We start from the raw sequence: 26,673 nt of genomic DNA, 5'->3' as shown, positions 1-26,673 counted from the left end.
GTGTCATAAGTATGACCAGCTTTGTACTTTAACTTTAAATACACTTCATTATCCTATCGATATAAACTTGTTATTGTATGGGTCAGATATTCTAACATTTGATGAAAATATTTATGTATATAAATTTGTTCAAAAATAAATTGTTCAGAGCAAACGCATCTGTTGAACTGCATTTCAATACTCCTTTCATTCTTCCTAACATCATTACATTTATAATTATCATTATTATTTTTTTTAATTTAATTGTTCTTCATTACCAATATCTATATTGTACTACACAATAGCACATGTACATGATGTTTCTTATTTCCTAAGCATGCTTGTTGTATGTTTAAATGTATAAATTGTCAGTATTGTTAAGGAGACGGATTAATAAAAGCTTAGTGCTTGTTTGCGAATCCTGTCTGTCAAACTTTGATTGACCTGTGTTGTACATATGTTTGATATTAATAAATAAAATATGTTTAAACTAAATATAGCATCTGAAGACCGAAAACGCCAAGAATCACCTGTACCATAGGCAGTGTCTGAATTTTATATGGACTTGTACTTAAAATCGACAATGGATGCCTCAGAAAATGATTTTAAAGTTCCCTAAACAAGGAACCAAATTTTGCACGAAATGAAAGAGTTATCTCCCCTTTTCAATGGATTCCAATGTTTTCTATGTAAATTTTTTCTTTAACCGTTGCAGTAAATCAAAAACAAACATGTGCCATCCACTGTCTGGTTTTTGCGTGGAGGCCCTCTTAAATCTGTTGATTGATACAAAATTGCGACAAACTTGATTGGAGGATGATACAAAAATAAGAAGCCAAAACGGTTAGAAATACATGTTGACGTTTTGTTGATAAATCTATTGCGATCAGTGTGGAATCTCATAGAAGCACATTTCCGACCATTTCTATGTATGATTTTAGCTCATCTGACTCAAAGGGCCATGTGAGCAACTGTCATCACTTGGCGTCCGTCTTCGTAGTCGTTAACAATTTTTCTGAATTTTTCTCCTCTGGAACTACTGGACAAATTAGAACCAATTGAAACTTGTTTTTAATGTTCCTCGGGGTATTCTTCATGGAAATAATTTGGGGATTTTTGATCCGTCGAAAAACATGGCCGCCGATACTAAAATTAGAACATAGGGTAAGACAAATTTTTTTCGCATATACATGTGTATCTCCAAAACCAGACTGCTTTTATAAAAATATAGGATGTTGCTTGTAAAACCAGGTGAACGATTAAAGCTCTTTAGAGCCTCTAGTTTACAATCGTTTTAACTTTTAACATAGTACTAATGAACAGGTTTTTTTTCTTTTTAACCAGTTAATCCAAAAACATTCTATAATGTTCGTCGACTGACTGGATTTAAATGACGTCTTTCACTGCAAGAGTACAAACACGAAAATTTCGTGTAAATCTGTTAAGTCATGTGTAGGATAAACCCAGAAACATCAGGTCTGAGCGTTTGGGAATTTTTATCCCGGAAAAAAAACACAACTGTAAACAGCTTCGCCGAGCGCAGCATTATACGTTGCCAGTTGAACTCTTTTCATTTGAGGCAAGTGTAGACACAATATTAGTTTTTGACATACTAACATAGGGACTTGCGATTCATTATGAACACAACAACTCATTTGGACATAATAATGATAATACACAATATTTTGAAATTCAATTTAAGTAATAAGGTCTGCTTCACGGTGCATTCATTGATCTTCCTGTTTTTGTATGACACTTCGTAATATAATTTAAAAGATTCATTCGCAAATACTCAGGTTGTTGTCTGGAAATCAGGAAAATGCATGTTTCTGGTCCCACTTTTTGTTTTGGCCTCTAATTTTTGAAAAGTTCAAGTCTATACCCCAAACAATCAATCCATGTCTGACCATTGTGATATAGAATATTTTTTGAAACAATATCATAAGCATTCCTGTGCTTTTATTGGCATAATATAGTAAAATTCCATAAAATGCTTGTTTTATGCGCATTTTTAACCGTTATTCTAAAACAATTGAGGCCTTAACCTCCAATACCAATCTTCCTTTTGTGGTTTGGAGCCTGGTTATAAAATTTTATAAAGATCAACCAACTAATATTTAAGTTATCGCACGAAAACCAAGTGTCTACGGACAACGACGTCGACGACGACGACAGAGCCATACCAATATATGGCCCCAAGTTTTCGCGGTGATATAAAAATAGAATATGTTTACAACCGATTTAACCTTTAAATGTAACGTTTTTGTTGAAAAATAACCTGAAACTAATAAACAGTTTTTCTTTTTATCAGTAAATTTAAAAAAAATTCTTTGGTGTTCGCACCGTGGGCGTTCGTCGCCCGAACAAATTACATCTTTCATTGCAAGAGAACAAAAACTGAAACTTATTTTGATTCGGCACGTGTTTTACTGCATGGATCTTTTTACGGAAAACATACCACACATTACATAGTATTAGGACACACAAACCTTGAATACACATACATGTATGAAACAACCGAAAGACTCGAAGTTGAGTCCTATATAATGCAGGTATTTTATCAAAGCTTGTTTTTTTTCCATTTTTTCAATTCCTTAAACAGTTAGGCTTTGCATTGGGCCTTGCATAATTTTATCAAGATCAATCAACTAATACTCGAATTATTATTACAGTCATCGATGTTGTGTCGGGTAAACGCTAACGGTTTCTCCGAAGTCTTGAAGTGAATTTAGCCACACGTCTTCGATTAGATATTTCCGCATTTCTGTGAGTCTTTCGCCAAATGCACCGAGTTAAGTTAAAGAACCAGTCTACAGGGGTAGTCCTAGGGAAGACGGTATCTGTTGCTTTGTTGGTTGCTGTGTCGTGTCGTCTTGATATTGAGTATTGTGCATTTAGCTTGATTATTTATCTTTTTTTTGTCTTCGCAATTTAATTTGCATATTTCTACAAAATCACACATATTTCGTCATATGTGTTTGATACATATACATGTATTTGAACAAATGTGTATAAGTTTTGCCAGTATTATTTTTAATAATAAGCATGGAATTTGTGAAGGATTTATTATTAAAATAACACAGATCGTGTGTAACCTAAAAAATACAAGAAGCCAATTTGATTCTGGTCTATGTCAGCTTCACACAGAACAAACCTACACGGCTACTAAGAGAAAATCTGAATCATGTTAATGCTTTTATATAATTACTTCTGTGTAGGATAAACCCAGAAACATCGTCAGGATCAGTGAAAAAGAAAAAAATGCAGGTGGAAATGAGAATGAAAAATGTTATTCAGAGTCAAGATTTCGTTACTGGTCGATTTTGCAAGTGTTTTGCAATTCCTTCATTTGCTGCAACTTTGTCATAAAACTCCTCCAGTATTTTCTGGTCTTTAACGTCGAACTTGAGAATCGTCTTTATGTAGTCCAGAAAGTCAAAAACAGCAATGTCAGCCATACTTAACTGAAAATAATACACAGATACGAGTAGTGGGTAGGTGAGTTTTATCCCCCCTTTTGTTGGAAAATTTTTATTTTCATGCAAGTATTTTGGGAGGAAATGAGCAACTAATAGCCTTAACTCCTCTTGGACACCTCTTTTCAAAATCTCTAAATCCGTCCCTGACGATCCTGAGAGTCTCTGTTATTGGTTTGTTGTCGTAGATTTTCGGATTCTGCTCAGCAAGCCGGGTTTGGCTAGGATTAGTAGAACTTATACAGAAATAGTTTTAAATATTGCTGTGATAAAATGCATTAAAATAAAACTTTATGTTTTGTATTAAGTCAATTCGAAATGAATTAATTGTTGTGGTTAATGATGTATTCCATCAACTTACTTTCGAGCCAACTATAAAACTGCCCCCGTTGTTCTTCAGCAAATCAGAAACGTATTTAAAAAACTTCTCCATTGAGGACTCTTTTACCTTTTTCAACAACTCAGCCTGTGAGAATTTAAAAAAAATATATACATCTGTAACTGAAGAAAAAGACTCAATTTCGTTTTATGTTTTTCTACCGATTATGTAGATTTTCGTCTTTTATTAATAGTTTCGTTTCATGTATTTTGGGGTCTTTTACAGCTTGCTTAGTGGTATGGGTTTTGTCCGTCACTGACGACCGTGTGGTAACCTGAAGAAGTTTAATTGTTCGTTGCTTGGCTTTTGGTGAATGACTGTCTCATTGGCAATCATGTCACATCTCCTATTTTTATATCTTATACAGTAACTACCTCTTAAGTTGGTGTGCCTTTTTATAACATCTACTAGTCGTACGAATCGTATACTAGATCTCTGGTCCAGGGGAAGTTATAGAATTCTGATTGTCCATTTGTGGTTGGGATAATCTAGCTGTCGTGAATAACATGTACTGAAAGTTTAATAACTTACCTTTTTCGCCTCATCACTCTCACGGTCATGAAACAATATTTGCCATAATTCTCGATTTAGATCCATTAACGTTTCAACTACAGCATCGATATGGGCACCTTCTAGTCTGTCCTTACCAGAAAATCCTAAAATGTTTCCGACTGTTAAAACGATTGGTTTCAGACCTTTTCGAACCGATTTTTAGGTGTGTTTAATTGTGAAATATGTTTTCACAGTGGCCAGATTTAAAAGGTGGAGGGTTGTGATCATGTCAAAGTACTTTAATCCCACCGTATTTTTTGCACTTTGTCCCAAGTGAGGAATTTCTGGCCTCTGTATGCATTGTTTCGTTTTCACTTTTAGTTTACTTTTCTGCTGCTGGAGTATATTGGGGTAACTGTTTTGCTGTACTCGTGTTTGATGTTGTTTGGGGCCAGCTGCAGCCTCCTTTGTGGTGCGAGGGTTTCCTCGTCGTTCATGTTGGCCTTGAGTTGACATATTTCATTTCGGTGGGTTTGTTGTCTCTTTGGCATATTCACGAGATCCATTCTCGTTATATTCATCATGGAGTGTAAAATTCTGGTCCAGACAAGAATAACAAATGCACTTGAATGTGAAATCAATGCTAAATAAAATGCATCGGAAGGCGCAGCTTCATACGCCTCACAGAGGTCAAACTCTGAATAAGTGGGACAGGTATGAACACTTGACCAGAATCAAATACAAAAACCAATCCGTTATACCAATTAAGTTGCATTCAACCTAAGAATCATGCAAAATATGATTCATGGTTGGAAATCCTACATATTTTTATTTTTTATATTTAGTTTAAATTCTCATTGTAAACAGAAATTGACATGTGGTTTTTCATACAACCCATGGTCTTAGCATATAACAATTATATAGAATGTACTGTGGAATATATATATTAAAGAGAGATAACTCTGTAAATGACACTTAAATACAATGGAAACTGTTGGATTTTGTTATGTGGATAATCTCCTAAGAGCAGACAGATTGGAATAAATAATTATACACTTCATAATATAGACCCATACAACAACTTAAATTACAAAAAATAAAAATATGTAGCCTTTTTGACGTGTATCACATTTTGCAGAATTTGCATGATTCTGACAAAGACTGCTACTTAAGCCAATGTTTTCCTAACTTAAAACAGATGATTAGAATCTGATTCAATTTTTTTCTTTGATCAAAATATCTTTTTTCGTGGTCGATTGATAGCGTCATATCAAATACTTTAACATTGGCCAAGTCATCAACATCAAGCTCAAGGAATATAAATTCCAGGTACGGAGTAACATAATTATGACTTCTTGTGACCTGTCAGGTAGTCAATCAGTATAATGTAAGCAATTTGAATGTACCAATCAAGTGGGTCAAGTCATAGAGTGGGTGCATCGGGAAGGGGTTCGACACCTTATCAAATTGGAAATTTTCAAATGTAATCATCTCTTTTGTATACCCAAAAAGGAATACAGTTCATTAAACAATTATGTAAATTCGTTATTTAGCACAAGTGAATAACATTCCTATTTTTCAAACTTTTCCTAAGGGGAAAAAATCGGGTTTACTCTCGTCATTTTGCAAATCTTTGGATCCACCACAGCAATAAAGAAATTATGGTAACCTAAAACTGACTCGGCTGACAAGCCGAAATACTACGCATAGTACCTCATTGAGCAAACATTAATTCAAATATCCAAATTAAAAATCAAGTGATAGAATATAGCTAAAAACAATTAAAAGCTATGCGTACCAAGCTGGTCGGCAAGGTATCTATTGATGGCTCCGGCCTGGTGTATCATAGTTCCATCAACCGTGAGAACTGGAATCTGTCCATAAGGTGTTTCTGTAATTGTGATTAATATACAATTTCAATCAATTAAATAACAAAAATAATGCCTGAACTTCCAATAAAATTTCAGCAAAAATCCATTGGGCGGTTTACGGGGTATGTTTAATTATTTCCCTTTGCGATTATATTCAAAATCAGTATTATTCAACACAATACTCGAGATCTGACCAAATGATATACTAGTTTATACTCATTCCAGTCGCAAATTCGTACACGTATGCGCGTGCTATATAAGGGCAGGTATACACAATATATATTTCACTCTACACGTTGAGGTACTCCCAAGTAGTTAGAGTGGGGAAACGCTCTCGGACCCACGTGGGGTCTAACACAGCAAGCCCAGCCGCTAATACACAGCTGTTCTCCGCTTCCTTCTACTACTAACTGGCATTACTAACTGAATCCCCGTAAGGGGCGGTCGTGCGAGATCCGTAAGTATAGTCAAGACCGTAAAAAATCCAAATCATCAATATATATTTATGATCAAATATTACGTTTAATTTGTATACTAATAGCTCACCACAGAGAAATACATTACACTATCATATGTACACCTATATATGTATATATATCGTAGACCGACTTTGATGATAAAACATATTCGTAAATAAAGTAAAAAAAGATCAGAGATAATTCGGATTATTTCGGCGGGCCATTATCTACAAAAAATAAATGATACACATAAAAATGGATATTAAAAAAAAACCACATTTATGTTTGTACCGACATGCACCAGTTACTTACTCGGTTTGAACGTCTGCCAAGGTTCGCCTAGTTCCAGTCTTTCATCTTCATACTGGGTGCCAGACGCCGCAAACATTAGTCGAGCAAGTTCTGCCAAACCACGGGCATTGAAATATGACAGTTTGAAAGCAGGCATGGTGTGTATTCAGTTCATCCAGCGGCACCTGAAAATCGAGTCGGAGAATGTAGAGTTTAAATACATCCAATAATTGGTAATACCTATTTTTAGCTCTGAATTGAGACGGGAAATGAATCACCGAGGTTAAAATATATGTCGGGATTTATGAATACGAGAATAACAGGTACAGTAACGAGTATACACGGCTTTAACTACGGCAGCAGATTGGAGTCATCACGAGAATAAAAAAAAACTAACAAAAAAACAAAAAAAAAATAAAAAAAAAAAAAACAAAAAAAAAAAAAAACAAAAAAAAAAAAAAAAAACGTTATAATGACTTCACTATCTCGTTAAATTTCGAGATAATATAGATTCTAAAACTACATTTTCGCAATTCTCTTTGACATCTTAAATGCAATTTAAGAAAGAAGTATTTCTATGTGCGTGTATTTTACTTAGGCACCGTAGGCACCGACCACTTTTGTTTTAAAAGGAGGGGATATTTTTTTTTTTAAATATTAAGTTCACTTTGAAGAAAAATAAAAAAAATTTCTTCTGTGGAAAGAAAAAAATAAATTAAGTTCCACAATGGTAAAAAAGTAAATAATGTTGTATTCTGTTTTTCATTAATAAAAATGTATGGGAAGAAAAAAATAGAAAAAAAAGAAAAAGGAGAGGAGAGGAATCTCATGTACATATAGTGAATGTATCATAAACTGCCATTCAACATGTTAAATTATGTATAAAGAAGAATGTAACTAATATCAACATTTTACGGTATATAGTCGCAAAATTCATGATGTTACAATGAGCAACTAAATGGATATCAATATACAGATACTTTTGTTTTATATTTATCCAGTATGTTAAGCTTTTAAGAAGGATGCACAAAAATACACGAACTACCACTAAACATGATAACCATTAGATTTTATCTACAACAGAGAAAAGATAAGAATACAAGGCCGTCCGATCATTTCCTATTGTGGTTCTCCAATGCATTACTTGTGTAGACTTCTTGACTAATTTTGCTACCTATAGTTAAAAACCAAGGAACCTATGTACGAGACAGTTCGGAACTTTTAAAGTTTCTAAATAACAACAAATATCCTAAGTCCTTATGACATGACAATCATGTATAACGATAAAGAGGAGTTTTACAACCAGCTCCAAGCTACCCTTTAGAACACCAAGGGACATCTTGATTGTAATGGGTGACATGGATGCCCAAGTCGGAAAAGATAACACAGGGAGAGAACTCATCGTGGGGAAGGAAGGAATTGGTAACAATCATTTGAAGAACTTTGCAGATTTATGGCCCCACAACGATCTGGTACAACATTCCCTCACAAGGATATAAACAACCTGGGTATCTCCAGACATGAAAACTAGAAACTAGATAGAGTACGCTACAGTCACCAGGAGATGGAGAGAGCATGACAGACGTTAGAGCTTTTCAATTGCAAGGTGCTGATATAACATCCGATCAATTTGTGGTGGCTAAATTTAAGATCAAGATAGCTAGGGCAAATAGACAATATCAGATTAGAAGCAGAAAGTACAGCATAAGGAATAAGGACAGTAAACAAACAATGGGAGAGAGAATAAAATCCACAGACAACACAACCTGCCAAGAAGAACTTTTCAAAGAAGGAATACAGGATATGGTTATCTGACGATACAATCGAGACAACTAAGAAGCGTAGGTTTGTTAAGATACAACTTGACAAAGTCAAGACAGGATTAGATAATAAATAGTCGACGAGGTAACACATAAGCATGAGGAAAGAAGTAAAGAGAAAGACCAAACAGGATGAAAGAACCTACATCAACGAGCTCGCAGAATTTTTACCCGAGAAAAAAAAACACGACTGCTTTTATAAAAATATAGGATGTTGCTTGTAAAACCAGGTGAACGATTAAAGCTCTTTAGAGCCTCTGGTTTACAATCGATTTTGGTACTAATGAACAGTTTTTTTTTTTCTTTTTAACCAGTTAATCCAAAAACATTTTGTAATGTTCATCGCCTGACTGGATTTAAATGACGTCTTTCACTACAAGAGTACAAACACTAAAACTTCGTGTAAATCTGTTAAGTCATGTGTAGGGTAAATCCAGAAACATGAGGTCTGAGCGTTTGGGAATTTTTATCCCGAAAAAAAAAACACAACTGTAAACAGCTTTGCCGAGCGCAGCATTATACGTTGCCAGTTGAACTCTCTTCATTTGAGGCAAGTGCAGACACAATATTAGTTTTTGACATACTAACATAGGGACTTGCGATTCATTATGAACACAACAACTCATTTGGACATAATAATGATAATACACAATATTTTGAAATTCAATTTAAGTAATAAGGTCTGCCTCAGGGTGCATTCATTGATCTTTCTGTTTTTGTATGACACTTCGTAATATAATTTAAAAAGATTCATTCGCTAATACTCAGGTTGTTGTCTGGAAATTAGGAAAATGCATGTTTCTGGTCCCACTTTTTGTTTTGGCCTCTAATTTTTGAAAAGTTCAAGTCTTTACCCCAAAAAGTCAATCCATGTCTGACCATTGTGGTATAGAATATTGTGAAACAATATCATAAGCATTCCTATGCTTTTATTGGCATAATATAGTAAAAATTCCATAAAATGCTTGTTTTATGCGCATTTTTAACCGTTATTCTAAAACAGTTGAGGCCTTAACCTCCAATACCAATCTTCCTTTTGTGGTTTGGAGCCTGGTTATAAAATTTTATAAAGATCAACCAACTAATATTTAAGTTATCGCACGAAAACCAAGTGTCTACAGACAACGACGACGACGACAGAGCCATACCAATACATGGCCGCAAGTTTTCGCGGTGATATAAAAAATAGAATATGTTTACAACCGATTTAACCTTTAGATGTAACGTTTTTGTTGAAAAATAACCTTAAACTAATGAACAGTTTTTCTTTTTACCAGTAAATTAAAAAAAAATTCTTTGGTGTTCGCACCGTGGGCGCCCGAACAAATTACATCTTTCATTGCAAGAGAACAAAAACTGAAACTTATTTTGATTCGGCACGTGTTTTACTGGATGGATCTTTTTACGGAAAACATACAACACATTACATAGTATTAGGACACACAAAGCTTGAATACACATACATGTATGAAACAACTGAAAGACTCGAAGTTGAGTCCTATACAATGCAGGTGTTATATTAAAGCTTGTTTTTTTCTTTTTCCATTTTTTCAATTCCTTAAACAGTTAGGCTTTGCATTGGGCCTTGCATAATTTTATCAAGATCAATCAACTAATACTCGAATTATTATTACAGTCATCGATGTTGTGTCGGGTATACGCTAACGGTTTCTCCGAAGTTTTGAAGTGATTTTAGCCACACGTCTTCGATTAGATATTTCCGCATTTCTGTGAGTCTTTCGCCAAATGCACCGAGTTAAGTTAAAGAACCAGTCTACAGTGGTTATCCTAGGGAAGACGGAATCTGTTGCTTTGTTGGTTGCTGTGTCGTCTTGATATTGAGTATTGTGCATTTAGCTTGATTATTTATCTTTTTTTTTGTCTTCGCAATTTAATTTGCATATTTCTACAAAATCACACATATTTCGTCATATGTGTTTGATACATATACATGTATTTGAACAAATGTGTATAAGTTTTGCCAGTATTATTTTTAATAATAAGCATGGAATTTGTGAAGGATTTATTGTTAAAATAACACAGATCGTGTGTAACCTAAAAAATACAAGAAGCCAATTTGATTCTGGTCTATGTCAGCTTCACACAGAACAAACCTACACGGCTACTAAGAGAAAATCTGAATCATGTTAATGCTTTTATATAATTACTTCTGTGTAGGATAAACCCAGAAACATCGTCAGGATCAGTGAAAAAGAAAAAAATGCAGGTGGAAATGAGAATGAAAAATGTTATTCAGAGTCAAGATTTCGTTACTGGTCGATTTTGCAAGTGTTTTGCAATTCCTTCATTTGCTGCAACTTTGTCATAAAACTCCTCCAGTATTTTCTGGTCTTTAACGTCGAACTTGAGAATCGTCTTTATGTAGTCCAGAAAGTCAAAAACAGCAATGTCAGCCATACTTAACTGAAAATAATACACAGATACGAGTAGTGGGTAGGTGAGTTTTATCCCCCCTTTTGTTGGAAAATTTTTATTTTCATGCAAGTATTTTGGGAGGAAATGAGCAACTAATAGCCTTAACTCCTCTTGGACACCTCTTTTCAAAATCTCTAAATCCGTCCCTGACGATCCTGAGAGTCTCTGTTATTGGTTTGTTGTCGTAGATTTTCGGATTCTGCTCAGCAAGCCGGGTTTGGCTAGGATTAGTAGAACTTATACAGAAATAGTTTTAAATATTGCTGTGATAAAATGCATTAAAATAAAACTTTATGTTTTGTATTAAGTCAATTCGAAATGAATTAATTGTTGTGGTTAATGATGTATTCCATCAACTTACTTTCGAGCCAACTATAAAACTGCCCCCGTTGTTCTTCAGCAAATCAGAAACGTATTTAAAAAACTTCTCCATTGAGGACTCTTTTACCTTTTTCAACAACTCAGCCTGTGAGAATTTAAAAAAAATATATACATCTGTAACTGAAGAAAAAGACTCAATTTCGTTTTATGTTTTTCTACCGATTATGTAGATTTTCGTCTTTTATTAATAGTTTCGTTTCATGTATTTTGGGGTCTTTTACAGCTTGCTTAGTGGTATGGGTTTTGTCCGTCACTGACGACCGTGTGGTAACCTGAAGAAGTTTAATTGTTCGTTGCTTGGCTTTTGGTGAATGACTGTCTCATTGGCAATCATGTCACATCTCCTATTTTTATATCTTATACAGTAACTACCTCTTAAGTTGGTGTGCCTTTTTATAACATCTACTAGTCGTACGAATCGTATACTAGATCTCTGGTCCAGGGGAAGTTATAGAATTCTGATTGTCCATTTGTGGTTGGGATAATCTAGCTGTCGTGAATAACATGTACTGAAAGTTTAATAACTTACCTTTTTCGCCTCATCACTCTCACGGTCATGAAACAATATTTGCCATAATTCTCGATTTAGATCCATTAACGTTTCAACTACAGCATCGATATGGGCACCTTCTAGTCTGTCCTTACCAGAAAATCCTAAAATGTTTCCGACTGTTAAAACGATTGGTTTCAGACCTTTTCGAACCGATTTTTAGGTGTGTTTAATTGTGAAATATGTTTTCACAGTGGCCAGATTTAAAAGGTGGAGGGTTGTGATCATGTCAAAGTACTTTAATCCCACCGTATTTTTTGCACTTTGTCCCAAGTGAGGAATTTCTGGCCTCTGTATGCATTGTTTCGTTTTCACTTTTAGTTTACTTTTCTGCTGCTGGAGTATATTGGGGTAACTGTTTTGCTGTACTCGTGTTTGATGTTGTTTGGGGCCAGCTGCAGCCTCCTTTGTGGTGTGAGGGTTTCCTCGTCGTTCATGTTGGCCTTGAGTTGACATATTTCATTTCGGTGGGTTTGTTGTCTCTTTGGCATATTCACGAGATCCATTCTCGTTATATTCATCATGGAGTGTAGAATTCTGGTCCAGACAAGAATAACAAATGCACTTGAATGTGAAATCAATGCTAAATAAAATGCATCGGAAGGCGCAGCTTCATACGCCTCACAGAGGTCAAACTCTGAATAAGTGGGACAGGTATGAACACTTGACCAGAATCAAATACAAAAACCAATCCGTTATACCAATTAAGTTGCATTCAACCTAAGAATCATGCAAAATATGATTCATGGTTGGAAATCCTACATATTTTTATTTTTTATATTTAGTTTAAATTCTCATTGTAAACAGAAATTGACATGTGGTTTTTCATACAACCCATGGTCTTAGCATATAACAATTATATAGAATGTACTGTGGAATATATATATTAAAGAGAGATAACTCTGTAAATGACACTTAAATACAATGGAAACTGTTGGATTTTTTTATGTGGATAATCTCCTAAGAGCAGACAGATTGGAATAAATAATTATACACTTCATAATATAGACCCATACAACAACTTAAATTACAAAAAATAAAAATATGTAGCCTTTTTGACGTGTATCACATTTTGCAGAATTTGCATGATTCTGACAAAGACTGCTACTTAAACCAATGTTTTCCTAACTTAAAACAGATGATTAGAATCTGATTCAATTTTTTTCTTTGATCAAAATATCTTTTTTCGTGGTCGATTGATAGCGTCATATCAAATACTTTAACATTGGCCAAGTCATCAACATCAAGCTCAAGGAATATAAATTCCAAGTACGGAGTAACATAATTATGACTTCTTGTGACCTGTCAGGTAGTCAATCAGTATAATGTAAGCAATTTGAATGTACCAATCAAGTGGGTCAAGTCATAGAGTGGGTGCATCGGGAAGGGGTTCGACACCTTATCAAATTGGAAATTTTCAAATGTAATTATCTCTTTTGTATACCCAAAAAGGAATACAGTTCATTAAACAATTATGTAAATTCGTTATTTAGCACAAGTGAATAACATTCCTATTTTTCAAACTTTTCCTAAGAGGAAAAAATCGGGTTTACTCTCGTCATTTTGCAGATCTTTGGATCCACCACAGCAATAAAGAAATTATGGTAACCTAAAACTGACTCGGCTGACAAGCCGAAATACTACGCATAGTACCTCATTGAGCAAACATTAATTCAAATATCCAAATTAAAAATCAAGTGATAGAATATAGCTAAAAACAATTAAAAGCTATGCGTACCAAGCTGGTCGGCAAGGTATCTATTGATGGCTCCGGCCTGGTGTATCATAGTTCCATCAACCGTGAGAACTGGAATCTGTCCATAAGGTGTTTCTGTAATTGTGATTAATATACAATTTCAATCAATTAAATAACAAAAATAATGCCTGAACTTCCAATAAAATTTCAGCAAAAATCCATTGGGCGGTTTACGGGGTATGTTTAATTATTTCCCTTTGCGATTATATTCAAAATCAGTATTATTCAACACAATACTCGAGATCTGACCAAATGATATACTAGTTTATACTCATTCCAGTCGCAAATTCGTACACGTATGCGCGTGCTATATAAGGGCAGGTATACACAATATATATTTCACTCTACACGTTGAGGTACTCCCAAGTAGTTAGAGTGGGGAAACGCTCTCGGACCCACGTGGGGTCTAACACAGCAAGCCCAGCCGCTAATACACAGCTGTGCTCCGCTACCTTCTACTACTAACTGGCATTACTAACTGAATCCCCGTAAGGGGCGGTCGTGCGAGATCCGTAAGTATAGTCAAGACCGTAAAAAATCCAAATCATCAATATATATTTATGATCAATATTACGTTTAATTTGTATACTAATAGCTCACCACAGAGAAATACATTACACTATCATATGTACACCTATATATGTATATATATCGTAGACCGACTTTGATGATAAAACATATTCGTAAATAAAGTAAAAAAAGATCAGAGATAATTCGGATTATTTCGGCGGGCCATTATCTACAAAAAATAAATGATACACATAAAAATGGATATTAAAAAAAAACCACATTTATGTTTGTACCGACATGCACCAGTTACTTACTCGGTTTGAACGTCTGCCAAGGTTCGCCTAGTTCCAGTCTTTCATCTTCATACTGGGTGCCAGACGCCGCAAACATTAGTCGAGCAAGTTCTGCCAAACCACGGGCATTGAAATATGACAGTTTGAAAGCAGGCATGGTGTGTATTCAGTTCATCCAGCGGCACCTGAAAATCGAGTCGGAGAATGTAGAGTTTAAATACATCCAATAATTGGTAATACCTATTTTTAGCTCTGAATTGAGACGGGAAATGAATCACCGAGGTTAAAATATATGTCGGGATATATGAATACGAGAATAACAGGTACAGTAACGAGTATACACGGCTTTAACTACGGCAGCAGATTGGAGTCATCACGAGAATAAAAAAAAACTAACAAAAAAACAAAAAAAAAATAAAAAAAAAAAACAAAAAACAAAAAAAAAAAAACAAAAAAAAAAAAAAAAACGTTATAATGACTTCACTATCTCGTTAAATTTCGAGATAATATAGATTCTAAAACTACATTTTCGCAATTCTCTTTGACATCTTAAATGCAATTTAAGAAAGAAGTATTTCTATGTGCGTGTATTTTACTTCGGCACCGTAGGCACCGACCACTTTTGTTTTAAAAGGAGGGGATATTTTTTTTTTAAAATATTAAGTTCACTTTGAAGAAAAATAAAAAAAATTTCTTCTGTGGAAAGAAAAAAATAAATTAAGTTCCACAATGGTAAAAAAGTAAATAATGTTGTATTCTGTTTTTCATTAATAAAAATGTATGGGAAGAAAAAAATAGAAAAAAAAGAAAAAGGAGAGGAGAGGAATCTCATGTACATATAGTGAATGTATCATAAACTGCCATTCAACATGTTAAATTATGTATAAAGGCTAAAAACCACTAATTCCACTTTCCATAGGCTTCTATGCTAATTTCACAATATTCAATGGCTTCTCTGGACTTTACCTTAACTTTAACCTGCAGAGGACTATATATCAGCATGATTCTACATATGTCAGCTCACAATCCTCAGAATGGCATGTGGGGTTAGCAGACTTGCAGTGCAGTACTGGTCACCGGAAGTGAAGGGTCTATAAATAGCATGGGAAATCCTAGTGTTTTCACAAGATAGGGGTATATTTAAAAATCATTATGGAGATTAGGCTTCACATCACAAGAAGCAAAATGCACCTATAAAATGTACAGAAATGTTTTTCCTTTCAGAAACTGTTTAAATTTTTAAAATAAGATGAAAACTTTTTTCACAGCACTATGAGGAACAGGGGTAATTTCTGCGTAGGACTATTTTTGGGTACGTTCCAAATGCTCATTGGATGAATTGGTGGTCTGTAACCTAAAGAGTCACTTTTTGTCTTAGAAAAAATAAATCACTATACAGGTATCTTCCTACACACATACTAAATGCATTTGCAAAGTTTCAGTGAAATGTGACAAGCACTTTTTTAAATATTTGATTTTTAAATATAGGGTAACCAAGTTGTGCGAGCAAAAAAGTGACAATATTCTACCATACTTAAATGCATTAAATATTTGCAAAGAACTTTTTCTGACTTTTCAAATAAAAAATATCAATCACAACTTGTTTTTTAACAATATTTAATGAAGAAATAGTTTTAAAAGTAATCATTTTCTGAGAAATTGGTCTATTTTTAAAAATTTATTTCTTACATGCCTCCCCCTTTTTCTTGATCACATGTCAAAAATCCTAAATCTTTAAATTTTCACAAAAGGTGATATATTTGGCTTTAAATTTGTAAATACAGTGTTTTCACATTAAAACATGACCAGTAAAGGGCACCTAAAGCAAAAAAAGTACTCAATAATGGATTTTCCATGTTGCCATAGGGGAATGCTGATATGGCCTTAACTGCAGTAATGAAAGTGAGTTTTTCCTCATTTCTAACCTAATTGTTGCTCAAATCTACACAAAACTTGATTTCAAGTGCTTATTACCACCATATTTAGGTAAATATAGCCCTCAAAGTTTAATATTTGATATTTTTACTAAATTTTCTACACTTTTTACAAGATAGGACATAAAAATCAGCCAAAAAGACCAATTTTCCATAATTTGGACCTATAACTTAAAAAAATGCATATTTTGAAGGATTTTTGTAGTGTATTCCTCTCATGGCAAAGTTAACAAGATCTTCAAGTAGTTTAAAGCTATTTCAAGAAACTTTTCATTTTGCCATGGCTTCTTTTTAATTAAGGCTAAAAACCACTAATTCCACTTTCCATAGGCTTCTATGCTAATTTCACAATATTCAATGGCTTCTCTGGACTTTACCTTAACTTTAACCTGCAGAGGACTATATATCAGCATGATTCTACATATGTCAGCTCACAATCCTCAGAATGGCATGTGGGGTTAGCAGACTTGCAGTGCAGTACTGGTCACCGGAAGTGAAGGGTCTATAAATAGCATGGGAAATCCTAGTGTTTTCACAAGATAGGGGTATATTTAAAAATCATTATGGAGATTAGGCTTCACATCACAAGAAGCAAAATGCACCTATAAAATGTACAGAAATGTTTTTCCTTTCAGAAACTGTTTAAATTTTTAAAATAAGATGAGAACTTTTTTCACAGCACTATGAGGAACAGGGGTAATTTCTGCGTAGGACTATTTTTGCGTACGTTCCAAATGCTCATTGGATGAATTGGTGGTCTGTAACCTAAAGCGTCACTTTTTGTCTTAGAAAAAATAAATCACTATACAGGTATCTTCCTACACACATACTAAATGCATTTGCAAAGTTTCAGTGAAATGTGACAAGCACTTTTTTAAATATTTGATTTTTAAATATAGGGTAACCAAGTTGTGCGAGCAAAAAAGTGACAATATTCTACCATACTTAAATGCATTAAATATTTGCAAAGAACTTTTTCTGACTTTTCAAATAAAAAATATCAATCACAACTTGTTTTTTAACAATATTTAATGAAGAAATAGTTTTAAAAGTAATCATTTTCTGAGAAATTGGTCTATTTTTAAAAATTTATTTCTTACATGCCTCCCCCTTTTTCTTGATCACATGTCAAAAATCCTAAATCTTTAAATTTTCACAAAAGGTGATATATTTGGCTTTAAATTTGTAAATACAGTGTTTTCACATTAAAACATGACCAGTAAAGGGCACCTAAAGCAAAAAAAGTACTCAATAATGGATTTTCCATGTTGCCATAGGGGAATGCTGATATGGCCTTAACTGCAGTAATGAAAGTGAGTTTTTCCTCATTTCTAACCTAATTGTTGCTCAAATCTACACAAAACTTGATTTCAAGTGCTTATTACCACCATATTTAGGTAAATATAGCCCTCAAAGTTTAATATTTGATATTTTTACTAAATTTTCTACACTTTTTACAAGATAGGACATAAAAATCAGCCAAAAAGACCAATTTTCCATAATTTGGACCTATAACTTAAAAAAATGCATATTTTGAAGGATTTTTGTAGTGTATTCCTCTCATGGCAAAGTTAACAAGATCTTCAAGTAGTTTAAAGCTATTTCAAGAAACTTTTCATTTTGCCATGGCTTCTTTTTAATTAAGGCTAAAAACCACTAATTCCACTTTCCATAGGCTTCTATGCTAATTTCACAATATTCAATGGCTTCTCTGGACTTTACCTTAACTTTAACCTGCAGAGGACTATATATCAGCATGATTCTACATATGTCAGCTCACAATCCTCAGAATGGCATGTGGGGTTAGCAGACTTGCAGTGCAGTACTGGTCACCGGAAGTGAAGGGTCTATAAATAGCATGGGAAATCCTAGTGTTTTCACAAGATAGGGGTATATTTAAAAATCATTATGGAGATTAGGCTTCACATCACAAGAAGCAAAATGCACCTATAAAATGTACAGAAATGTTTTTCCTTTCAGAAACTGTTTAAATTTTTAAAATAAGATGAGAACTTTTTTCACAGCACTATGAGGAACAGGGGTAATTTCTGCGTAGGACTATTTTTGGGTACGTTCCAAATGCTCATTGGATGAATTGGTGGTCTGTAACCTAAAGCGTCACTTTTTGTCTTAGAAAAAATAAATCACTATACAGGTATCTTCCTACACACATACTAAATGCATTTGCAAAGTTTCAGTGAAATGTGACAAGCACTTTTTTAAATATTTGATTTTTAAATATAGGGTAACCAAGTTGTGCGAGCAAAAAAGTGACAATATTCTACCATACTTAAATGCATTAAATATTTGCAAAGAACTTTTTCTGACTTTTCAAATAAAAAATATCAATCACAACTTGTTTTTTAACAATATTTAATGAAGAAATAGTTTTAAAAGTAATCATTTTCTGAGAAATTGGTCTATTTTTAAAAATTTATTTCTTACATGCCTCCCCCTTTTTCTTGATCACATGTCAAAAATCCTAAATCTTTAAATTTTCACAAAAGGTGATATATTTGGCTTTAAATTTGTAAATACAGTGTTTTCACATTAAAACATGACCAGTAAAGGGCACCTAAAGCAAAAAAAGTACTCAATAATGGATTTTCCATGTTGCCATAGGGGAATGCTGATATGGCCTTAACTGCAGTAATGAAAGTGAGTTTTTCCTCATTTCTAACCTAATTGTTGCTCAAATCTACACAAAACTTGATTTCAAGTGCTTATTACCACCATATTTAGGTAAATATAGCCCTCAAAGTTTAATATTTGATATTTTTACTAAATTTTCTACACTTTTTACAAGATAGGACATAAAAATCAGCCAAAAAGACCAATTTTCCATAATTTGGACCTATAACTTAAAAAAATGCATATTTTGAAGGATTTTTGTAGTGTATTCCTCTCATGGCAAAGTTAACAAGATCTTCAAGTAGTTTAAAGCTATTTCAAGAAACTTTTCATTTTGCCATGGCTTCTTTTTAATTAAGGCTAAAAACCACTAATTCCACTTTCCATAGGCTTCTATGCTAATTTCACAATATTCAATGGCTTCTCTGGACTTTACCTTAACTTTAACCTGCAGAGGACTATATATCAGCATGATTCTACATATGTCAGCTCACAATCCTCAGAATGGCATGTGGGGTTAGCAGACTTGCAGTGCAGTACTGGTCACCGGAAGTGAAGGGTCTATAAATAGCATGGGAAATCCTAGTGTTTTCACAAGATAGGGGTATATTTAAAAATCATTATGGAGATTAGGCTTCACATCACAAGAAGCAAAATGCACCTATAAAATGTACAGAAATGTTTTTCCTTCCAGAAACTGTTTAAATTTTTAAAATAAGATGAGAACTTTTTTCACAGCACTATGAGGAACAGGGGTAATTTCTGCATAGGACTATTTTTGCGTACGTTCCAAATGCTCATTGGATGAATTGGTGGTCTGTAACCTAAAGCGTCACTTTTTGTCTTAGAAAAAATAAATCACTATACAGGTATCTTCCTACACACATACTAAATGCATTTGCAAAGTTTCAGTGAAATGTGACAAGCACTTTTTTAAATATTTGATTTTTAAATATAGGGTAACCAAGTTGTGCGAGCAAAAAAGTGACAATATTCTACCATACTTAAATGCATTAAATATTTGCAAAGAACTTTTTCTGACTTTTCAAATAAAAAATATCAATCACAACTTGTTTTTTAACAATATTTAATGAAGAAATAGTTTTAAAAGTAATCATTTTCTGAGAAATTGGTCTATTTTTAAAAATTTATTTCTTACATGCCTCCCCCTTTTTCTTGATCACATGTCAAAAATCCTAAATCTTTAAATTTTCACAAAAGGTGATATATTTGGCTTTAAATTTGTAAATACAGTGTTTTCACATTAAAACATGACCAGTAAAGGGCACCTAAAGCAAAAAAAGTACTCAATAATGGATTTTCCATGTTGCCATAGGGGAATGCTGATATGGCCTTAACTGCAGTAATGAAAGTGAGTTTTTCCTCATTTCTAACCTAATTGTTGCTCAAATCTACACAAAACTTGATTTCAAGTGCTTATTACCACCATATTTAGGTAAATATAGCCCTCAAAGTTTAATATTTGATATTTTTACTAAATTTTCTACACTTTTTACAAGATAGGACATAAAAATCAGCCAAAAAGACCAATTTTCCATAATTTGGACCTATAACTTAAAAAAATGCATATTTTGAAGGATTTTTGTAGTGTATTCCTCTCATGGCAAAGTTAACAAGATCTTCAAGTAGTTTAAAGCTATTTCAAGAAACTTTTCATTTTGCCATGGCTTCTTTTTAATTAAGGCTAAAAACCACTAATTCCACTTTCCATAGGCTTCTATGCTAATTTCACAATATTCAATGGCTTCTCTGGACTTTACCTTAACTTTAACCTGCAGAGGACTATATATCAGCATGATTCTACATATGTCAGCTCACAATCCTCAGAATGGCATGTGGGGTTAGCAGACTTGCAGTGCAGTACTGGTCACCGGAAGTGAAGGGTCTATAAATAGCATGGGAAATCCTAGTGTTTTCACAAGATAGGGGTATATTTAAAAATCATTATGGAGATTAGGCTTCACATCACAAGAAGCAAAATGCACCTATTAAATGTACAGAAATGTTTTTCCTTTCAGAAACTGTTTAAATTTTTAAAATAAGATGAGAACTTTTTTCACAGCACTATGAGGAACAGGGGTAATTTCTGCGTAGGACTATTTTTGCGTACGTTCCAAATGCTCATTGGATGAATTGGTGGTCTGTAACCTAAAGCGTCACTTTTTGTCTTAGAAAAAATAAATCACTATACAGGTATCTTCCTACACACATACTAAATGCATTTGCAAAGTTTCAGTGAAATGTGACAAGCACTTTTTTAAATATTTGATTTTTAAATATAGGGTAACCAAGTTGTGCGAGCAAAAAAGTGACAATATTCTACCATACTTAAATGCATTAAATATTTGCAAAGAACTTTTTCTGACTTTTCAAATAAAAAATATCAATCACAACTTGTTTTTTTAACAATATTTAATGAAGAAATAGTTTTAAAAGTAATCATTTTCTGAGAAATTGGTCTATTTTTAAAAATTTATTTCTTACATGCCTCCCCCTTTTTCTTGATCACATGTCAAAAATCCTAAATCTTTAAATTTTCACAAAAGGTGATATATTTGGCTTTAAATTTGTAAATACAGTGTTTTCACATTAAAACATGACCAGTAAAGGGCACCTAAAGCAAAAAAAGTACTCAATAATGGATTTTCCATGTTGCCATAGGGGAATGCTGATATGGCCTTAACTGCAGTAATGAAAGTGAGTTTTTCCTCATTTCTAACCTAATTGTTGCTCAAATCTACACAAAACTTGATTTCAAGTGCTTATTACCACCATATTTAGGTAAATATAGCCCTCAAAGTTTAATATTTGATATTTTTACTAAATTTTCTACACTTTTTACAAGATAGGACATAAAAATCAGCCAAAAAGACCAATTTTCCATAATTTGGACCTATAACTTAAAAAAATGCATATTTTGAAGGATTTTTGTAGTGTATTCCTCTCATGGCAAAGTTAACAAGATCTTCAAGTAGTTTAAAGCTATTTCAAGAAACTTTTCATTTTGCCATGGCTTCTTTTTAATTAAGGCTAAAAACCACTAATTCCACTTTCCATAGGCTTCTATGCTAATTTCACAATATTCAATGGCTTCTCTGGACTTTACCTTAACTTTAACCTGCAGAGGACTATATATCAGCATGATTCTACATATGTCAGCTCACAATCCTCAGAATGGCATGTGGGGTTAGCAGACTTGCAGTGCAGTACTGGTCACCGGAAGTGAAGGGTCTATAAATAGCATGGGAAATCCTAGTGTTTTCACAAGATAGGGGTATATTTAAAAATCATTATGGAGATTAGGCTTCACATCACAAGAAGCAAAATGCACCTATAAAATGTACAGAAATGTTTTTCCTTCCAGAAACTGTTTAAATTTTTAAAATAAGATGAGAACTTTTTTCACAGCACTATGAGGAACAGGGGTAATTTCTGCGTAGGACTATTTTTGCGTACGTTCCAAATGCTCATTGGATGAATTGGTGGTCTGTAACCTAAAGCGTCACTTTTTGTCTTAGAAAAAATAAATCACTATACAGGTATCTTCCTACACACATACTAAATGCATTTGCAAAGTTTCAGTGAAATGTGACAAGCACTTTTTTAAATATTTGATTTTTAAATATAGGGTAACCAAGTTGTGCGAGCAAAAAAGTGACAATATTCTACCATACTTAAATGCATTAAATATTTGCAAAGAACTTTTTCTGACTTTTCAAATAAAAAATATCAATCACAACTTGTTTTTTAACAATATTTAATGAAGAAATAGTTTTAAAAGTAATCATTTTCTGAGAAATTGGTCTATTTTTAAAAATTTATTTCTTACATGCCTCCCCCTTTTTCTTGATCACATGTCAAAAATCCTAAATCTTTAAATTTTCACAAAAGGTGATATATTTGGCTTTAAATTTGTAAATACAGTGTTTTCACATTAAAACATGACCAGTAAAGGGCACCTAAAGCAAAAAAAGTACTCAATAATGGATTTTCCATGTTGCCATAGGGGAATGCTGATATGGCCTTAACTGCAGTAATGAAAGTGAGTTTTTCCTCATTTCTAACCTAATTGTTGCTCAAATCTACACAAAACTTGATTTCAAGTGCTTATTACCACCATATTTAGGTAAATATAGCCCTCAAAGTTTAATATTTGATATTTTTACTAAATTTTCTACACTTTTTACAAGATAGGACATAAAAATCAGCCAAAAAGACCAATTTTCCATAATTTGGACCTATAACTTAAAAAAATGCATATTTTGAAGGATTTTTGTAGTGTATTCCTCTCATGGCAAAGTTAACAAGATCTTCAAGTAGTTTAAAGCTATTTCAAGAAACTTTTCATTTTGCCATGGCTTCTTTTTAATTAAGGCTAAAAACCACTAATTCCACTTTCCATAGGCTTCTATGCTAATTTCACAATATTCAATGGCTTCTCTGGACTTTACCTTAACTTTAACCTGCAGAGGACTATATATCAGCATGATTCTACATATGTCAGCTCACAATCCTCAGAATGGCATGTGGGGTTAGCAGACTTGCAGTGCAGTACTGGTCACCGGAAGTGAAGGTCTATAAATAGCATGGGAAATCCTAGTGTTTTCACAAGATAGGGGTATATTTAAAAATCATTATGGAGATTAGGCTTCACATCACAAGAAGCAAAATGCACCTATAAAATGTACAGAAATGTTTTTCCTTTCAGAAACTGTTTAAATTTTTAAAATAAGATGAGAACTTTTTTCACAGCACTATGAGGAACAGGGGTAATTTCTGTGTAGGACTATTTTTGCGTACGTTCCAAATGCTCATTGGATGAATTGGTGGTCTGTAACCTAAAGCGTCACTTTTTGTCTTAGAAAAAATAAATCACTATACAGGTATCTTCCTACACACATACTAAATGCATTTGCAAAGTTTCAGTGAAATGTGACAAGCACTTTTTTAAATATTTGATTTTTAAATATAGGGTAACCAAGTTGTGCGAGCAAAAAAGTGACAATATTCTACCATACTTAAATGCATTAAATATTTGCAAAGAACTTTTTCTGACTTTTCAAATAAAAAATATCAATCACAACTTGTTTTTTTAACAATATTTAATGAAGAAATAGTTTTAAAAGTAATCATTTTCTGAGAAATTGGTCTATTTTTAAAAATTTATTTCTTACATGCCTCCCCCTTTTTCTTGATCACATGTCAAAAATCCTAAATCTTTAAATTTTCACAAAAGGTGATATATTTGGCTTTAAATTTGTAAATACAGTGTTTTCACATTAAAACATGACCAGTAAAGGGCGCCTAAAGCAAAAAAAGTACTCAATAATGGATTTTCCATGTTGCCATAGGGGAATGCTGATATGGCCTTAACTGCAGTAATGAAAGTGAGTTTTTCCTCATTTCTAACCTAATTGTTGCTCAAATCTACACAAAACTTGATTTCAAGTGCTTATTACCACCATATTTAGGTAAATATAGCCCTCAAAGTTTAATATTTGATATTTTTACTAAATTTTCTACACTTTTTACAAGATAGGACATAAAAATCAGCCAAAAAGACCAATTTTCCATAATTTGGACCTATAACTTAAAAAAATGCATATTTTGAAGGATTTTTGTAGTGTATTCCTCTCATGGCAAAGTTAACAAGATCTTCAAGTAGTTTAAAGCTATTTCAAGAAACTTTTCATTTTGCCATGGCTTCTTTTTAATTAAGGCTAAAAACCACTAATTCCACTTTCCATAGGCTTCTATGCTAATTTCACAATATTCAATGGCTTCTCTGGACTTTACCTTAACTTTAACCTGCAGAGGACTATATATCAGCATGATTCTACATATGTCAGCTCACAATCCTCAGAATGGCATGTGGGGTTAGCAGACTTGCAGTGCAGTACTGGTCACCGGAAGTGAAGGGTCTATAAATAGCATGGGAAATCCTAGTGTTTTCACAAGATAGGGGTATATTTAAAAATCATTATGGAGATTAGGCTTCACATCACAAGAAGCAAAATGCACCTATAAAATGTACAGAAATGTTTTTCCTTTCAGAAACTGTTTAAATTTTTAAAATAAGATGAGAACTTTTTTCACAGCACTATGAGGAACAGGGGTAATTTCTGCGTAGGACTATTTTTGCGTACGTTCCAAATGCTCATTGGATGAATTGGTGGTCTGTAACCTAAAGCGTCACTTTTTGTCTTAGAAAAAATAAATCACTATACAGGTATCTTCCTACACACATACTAAATGCATTTGCAAAGTTTCAGTGAAATGTGACAAGCACTTTTTTAAATATTTGATTTTTAAATATAGGGTAACCAAGTTGTGCGAGCAAAAAAGTGACAATATTCTACCATACTTAAATGCATTAAATATTTGCAAAGAACTTTTTCTGACTTTTCAAATAAAAAATATCAATCACAACTTGTTTTTTAACAATATTTAATGAAGAAATAGTTTTAAAAGTAATCATTTTCTGAGAAATTGGTCTATTTTTAAAAATTTATTTCTTACATGCCTCCCCCTTTTTCTTGATCACATGTCAAAAATCCTAAATCTTTAAATTTTCACAAAAGGTGATATATTTGGCTTTAAATTTGTAAATACAGTGTTTTCACATTAAAACATGACCAGTAAAGGGCACCTAAAGCAAAAAAAGTACTCAATAATGGATTTTCCATGTTGCCATAGGGGAATGCTGATATGGCCTTAACTGCAGTAATGAAATTGAGTTTTTCCTCATTTCTAACCTAATTGTTGCTCAAATCTACACAAAACTTGATTTCAAGTGCTTATTACCACCATATTTAGGTAAATATAGCCCTCAAAGTTTAATATTTGATATTTTTACTAAATTTTCTACACTTTTTACAAGATAGGACATAAAAATCAGCCAAAAAGACCAATTTTCCATAATTTGGACCTATAACTTAAAAAAATGCATATTTTGAAGGATTTTTGTAGTGTATTCCTCTCATGGCAAAGTTAACAAGATCTTCAAGTAGTTTAAAGCTATTTCAAGAAACTTTTCATTTTGCCATGGCTTCTTTTTAATTAAGGCTAAAAACCACTAATTCCACTTTCCATAGGCTTCTATGCTAATTTCACAATATTCAATGGCTTCTCTGGACTTTACCTTAACTTTAACCTGCAGAGGACTATATATCAGCATGATTCTACATATGTCAGCTCACAATCCTCAGAATGGCATGTGGGGTTAGCAGACTTGCAGTGCAGTACTGGTCACCGGAAGTGAAGGGTCTATAAATAGCATGGGAAATCCTAGTGTTTTCACAAGATAGGGGTATATTTAAAAATCATTATGGAGATTAGGCTTCACATCACAAGAAGCAAAATGCACCTATAAAATGTACAGAAATGTTTTTCCTT

The 26,673-nt window shown here is 33.3% G+C and overlaps 2 protein-coding genes across 2 annotated transcripts; both read right to left on the bottom strand.

The window, feature by feature from the left end:
• Positions 1-3,161: 3,161 nt before the first annotated feature.
• LOC148616557 (glutathione S-transferase 1-like) lies at positions 3,162-7,193 on the bottom strand. Its single transcript, XM_088583713.1, has 5 exons — positions 6,968-7,193; positions 6,125-6,217; positions 4,366-4,490; positions 3,817-3,921; positions 3,162-3,443 (listed from the first exon to the last, which is right to left on the bottom strand). Exons 1-5 carry the CDS (start codon positions 7,101-7,103, stop codon positions 3,279-3,281), a joined length of 624 nt encoding a protein of 207 aa, XP_088439839.1. The 5' UTR covers positions 7,104-7,193; the 3' UTR covers positions 3,162-3,278.
• A 3,581-nt stretch (positions 7,194-10,774) lies between these two features.
• On the bottom strand, positions 10,775-14,940 carry LOC148616556 (glutathione S-transferase 1-like). Its single transcript, XM_088583712.1, has 5 exons — positions 14,714-14,940; positions 13,872-13,964; positions 12,113-12,237; positions 11,564-11,668; positions 10,775-11,190 (listed from the first exon to the last, which is right to left on the bottom strand). Exons 1-5 carry the CDS (start codon positions 14,847-14,849, stop codon positions 11,026-11,028), a joined length of 624 nt encoding a protein of 207 aa, XP_088439838.1. The 5' UTR covers positions 14,850-14,940; the 3' UTR covers positions 10,775-11,025.
• Positions 14,941-26,673: the final 11,733 nt, after the last annotated feature.

The sequence above is a fragment of the Perna viridis genome, chromosome 5 (genome assembly GCF_037379345.1).
Source record: "Perna viridis isolate PV_CMFRI_1.1 ecotype Kerala chromosome 5, ASM3737934v1, whole genome shotgun sequence".
In the NCBI taxonomy this organism is placed as follows: domain Eukaryota; kingdom Metazoa; phylum Mollusca; class Bivalvia; order Mytilida; family Mytilidae; genus Perna; species Perna viridis.
The sequence above is the reverse complement of the archived record's forward strand: the minus strand, read 5'-3'. Positions and strand labels throughout refer to the sequence as shown.

Coding starts and splice junctions, on each gene's coding strand:
- LOC148616556 (XM_088583712.1), bottom strand. CDS start 14,849: ATGCCTGCTTTCAAACTGTCATATTTCAATGCCCGTGGTTTGGCAGAA. Junction 13,965..14,713: donor TTGGCAGACGTTCAAACCGA/GTAAGTAACTGG, acceptor TCACAATTACAG/AAACACCTTATGGACAGATT. Junction 11,191..11,563: donor GTTTTATAGTTGGCTCGAAA/GTAAGTTGATGG, acceptor TATTATTTTCAG/TTAAGTATGGCTGACATTGC.
- LOC148616557 (XM_088583713.1), bottom strand. CDS start 7,103: ATGCCTGCTTTCAAACTGTCATATTTCAATGCCCGTGGTTTGGCAGAA. Junction 4,491..6,124: donor ATACCTTGCCGACCAGCTTG/GTACGCATAGCT, acceptor GAAACATTTTAG/GATTTTCTGGTAAGGACAGA. Junction 3,922..4,365: donor AGAGTGATGAGGCGAAAAAG/GTAAGTTATTAA, acceptor AAATTCTCACAG/GCTGAGTTGTTGAAAAAGGT.